Here is a 2711-nt window from a genome sequence, read left to right as displayed (position 1 = left end):
CCTTACCATTTCTAGGCCATTTCTCCAATTTCTAACACCCTTAATTCATGTTTTACACCTAATTAGACTTATCTAGATGTTCCTAATCCTTCTTACTACACTTCTAAAGGGATTACACTCAACTTTTACTCCTCAACATCAATTTCCACAACTTGAAGATCCCAAACCCATTCCACCAATTTGCACTGATTTGGACCACTTTGGTGACTCTAACAAGTCACAATACACTTGCTAAGACTGCCCCAACAGACCACAAGATCCTTAGACCACTATCTCTCAAATTCACTATCCCACTTCTTCCAAAATAACCTAAAACACTATAAATTACCTCAACATACACCTAAGCTCTCACAGTAGATTCCTTCATCTAAAGTACTCAATTTCAGTTCAAAATCATATCCCAATCAATTCACAAGCATCAGTTCACAGATTCACAGATGCACATTCCAATACATATCATTCCATCTACTCAAAACTTAACATGCAAACCAAACAGCAGAAATAATACATATCTCAATATATACACATACATGCAACTAATTATAAAGAAGTATTTCTAGCTCCCCTTACCTTAGAGTTGAGCAGCCTAGCTCACAAGAACAACTCAATAGTGTTGGACTCAGCAAGAACCTAGACATCACCCTACAACCACCACATTGGTGACGAAAACGACTCTTAGAGCTCAAGATTTAGCAGAGTGGGAAAGGGGGAACACAAGATACATGCAACCAGTAGAACTACATGTTCTAGGTTCTAAAACAGCGGAGGAGAAGGAAAGGAAACTACTTACCGGTTGGAATGAAGAACAGAGAAAGTGATCGATTTAAAACGGAGCCCTCTACGCCGCGGGTACTGGGGCACCACCTGATCAGAAATCAAACGGCTCAGTGAAGAGATTTGGTAGAGAGAAGGTAGAGAACTTGGAAGAACTGAGTTCTAGAGAGAGAGTAGAGCTTGGTTAATGAACCAGATGTTCTAAAATGTGTTTTTAAGAAAGAAATTTTGGTTTCATTAACTTAATACCCTATCAGCTTTCTAATTCAGATTTTTCAAGTTCTCACATTTGAAATATCATCTTTTTTATGTTATCTTGACTAATGTTAAACGATGTATTTTAATATTTTAAATATTATTTAATATATTTTTTTCTATATTTATCATACATATGTTCTCAATCCATCTCCTTACTAATAAAATTATTATCATCACTTCTAGATATGTTTTGCTATATGATAAGACCACACATCCTAATGAACACATATAAAATTTAGCTACATTAAAAGAGATGCATATTAAAAATTGTTAGACAAAATTGTTTTTATTTAATTTGAAATGGTTAAATTCCAAAAACAATTAACGAGAAAGAAATATTTAAAAAAGCCTATTTATCTATTTTTAAAAGAGAAAAATAATTATGAGAGACAAAAGTCAGAAGAGAAAAACATCAAATAGTTCACTTAAAAGTTTATCTAATATCCGTGAAGACATCTTTTGCCCAATCCTAGTTGCCTTTCCTCTCTATGGAAACTCAAATAAATAAAATATTATACATATTAAAATAAAAAATAAAGATATTATACTAAACACAGAGTCACATCTAAAAGTATTTTTCAAAAAAAAAAAAAGAACAACTAGTTCAGCACAAATTATATCAGGTATATTTAAACCGACAGAAAAATAATTATATACTTTTGCACTTTTGGTACCCATGACCGCCTTTTAATCCACCACCGAATCCCCGATGAACAGCGACTCCTCCCGTCGTTCCCCCGCCACCGCACACGACGGCGTCGATGGCGACCCCGTGGTGTGGGCGGCGGTCGACGAGAGCCTCGGCGAAGTGCAGTCGATGTTGGACCGCAACCGCCGCCTGATCGATGAGGTGAACGAGAATCAACAAACGAGGCTCCGCCACAACATGGTCAAGAACGTGTCCCTCATTCAGGAGCTCAACGGCAACATCTCGAAGGTCCTCTCGCTCTACTCCGATCTCAACTCCACTTTCTCCGCCGCATTCCAGAACCACCACTCCGCCGCCAACGTGACCCCTGACAAATCGTGACTCAACACGCGGCTTCACTCGCTCCGTTATTCGTTTCAGATTCGATTTTGATCTGCTTTGCTCGTGTCCGTTTCGTAATTTCTTACTCTGCAATTATTATTCCTTTTTTCGAGCATCTTTCTGCTATAATGTGAGAGAAGAACATTATATTGTTTAATTATTCTGTAACTTGTCATGGATTTATTAAATTTTGGAATGAATTGTTACGTTTATTACATGAACTGAATCATGAATACCTTGTTAAAAATGTGCATGAGTTTACCTGGTCCACTTTGCTTAAAGTTTTAAGTTTTCATAATCAAATATAGTTCCAAAGATTGATACTTTACCCCTTGCATAGCCTACTCTGAGCTATAAAGTGAAGCTAACTTATTCCCAAAAAGGAGAATTAAGCTTTCACATATAGAAGTACCTCTATTATGGTATGGTGCTACATATGGAAGGAAACACAAATAGTTAATCTGCAAGATCATAGTGTTCCAATGCTTTCTGCACAAAAAGGGGATTTTTGAGCTTTAAAATTAAAGAAAGAGCAAATGGTACACTCCAAATATGGAAAATTTTTTAGGTATTGTAAAATTACTATCTCTTCATTATCTCAATAAATGCTTATATTAACAACAAAGAATTTATTATACTTGATTATTCT

The 2711-nt window shown here is 36.0% G+C and overlaps 1 protein-coding gene across 1 annotated transcript; it reads left to right on the top strand.

Annotated features, from left to right (window-relative positions):
- Positions 1-1610: 1610 nt before the first annotated feature.
- On the top strand, positions 1611-2277 carry LOC108337744 (protein EARLY FLOWERING 4). The gene has a single exon (XM_017574327.2). It carries the CDS (start codon positions 1742-1744, stop codon positions 2060-2062), a length of 321 nt encoding a protein of 106 aa, XP_017429816.1. The 5' UTR covers positions 1611-1741; the 3' UTR covers positions 2063-2277.
- Positions 2278-2711: the final 434 nt, after the last annotated feature.

The sequence above is a fragment of the Vigna angularis genome, chromosome 7 (assembly GCF_016808095.1).
Source record: "Vigna angularis cultivar LongXiaoDou No.4 chromosome 7, ASM1680809v1, whole genome shotgun sequence".
Classification (NCBI taxonomy): domain Eukaryota; kingdom Viridiplantae; phylum Streptophyta; class Magnoliopsida; order Fabales; family Fabaceae; genus Vigna; species Vigna angularis.
Note: the sequence above shows the minus strand (reverse complement) of the source record. Positions and strands in the feature narration are given on the sequence as shown.

Coding starts and splice junctions, on each gene's coding strand:
- LOC108337744 (XM_017574327.2), top strand. CDS start 1,742: ATGAACAGCGACTCCTCCCGTCGTTCCCCCGCCACCGCACACGACGGC.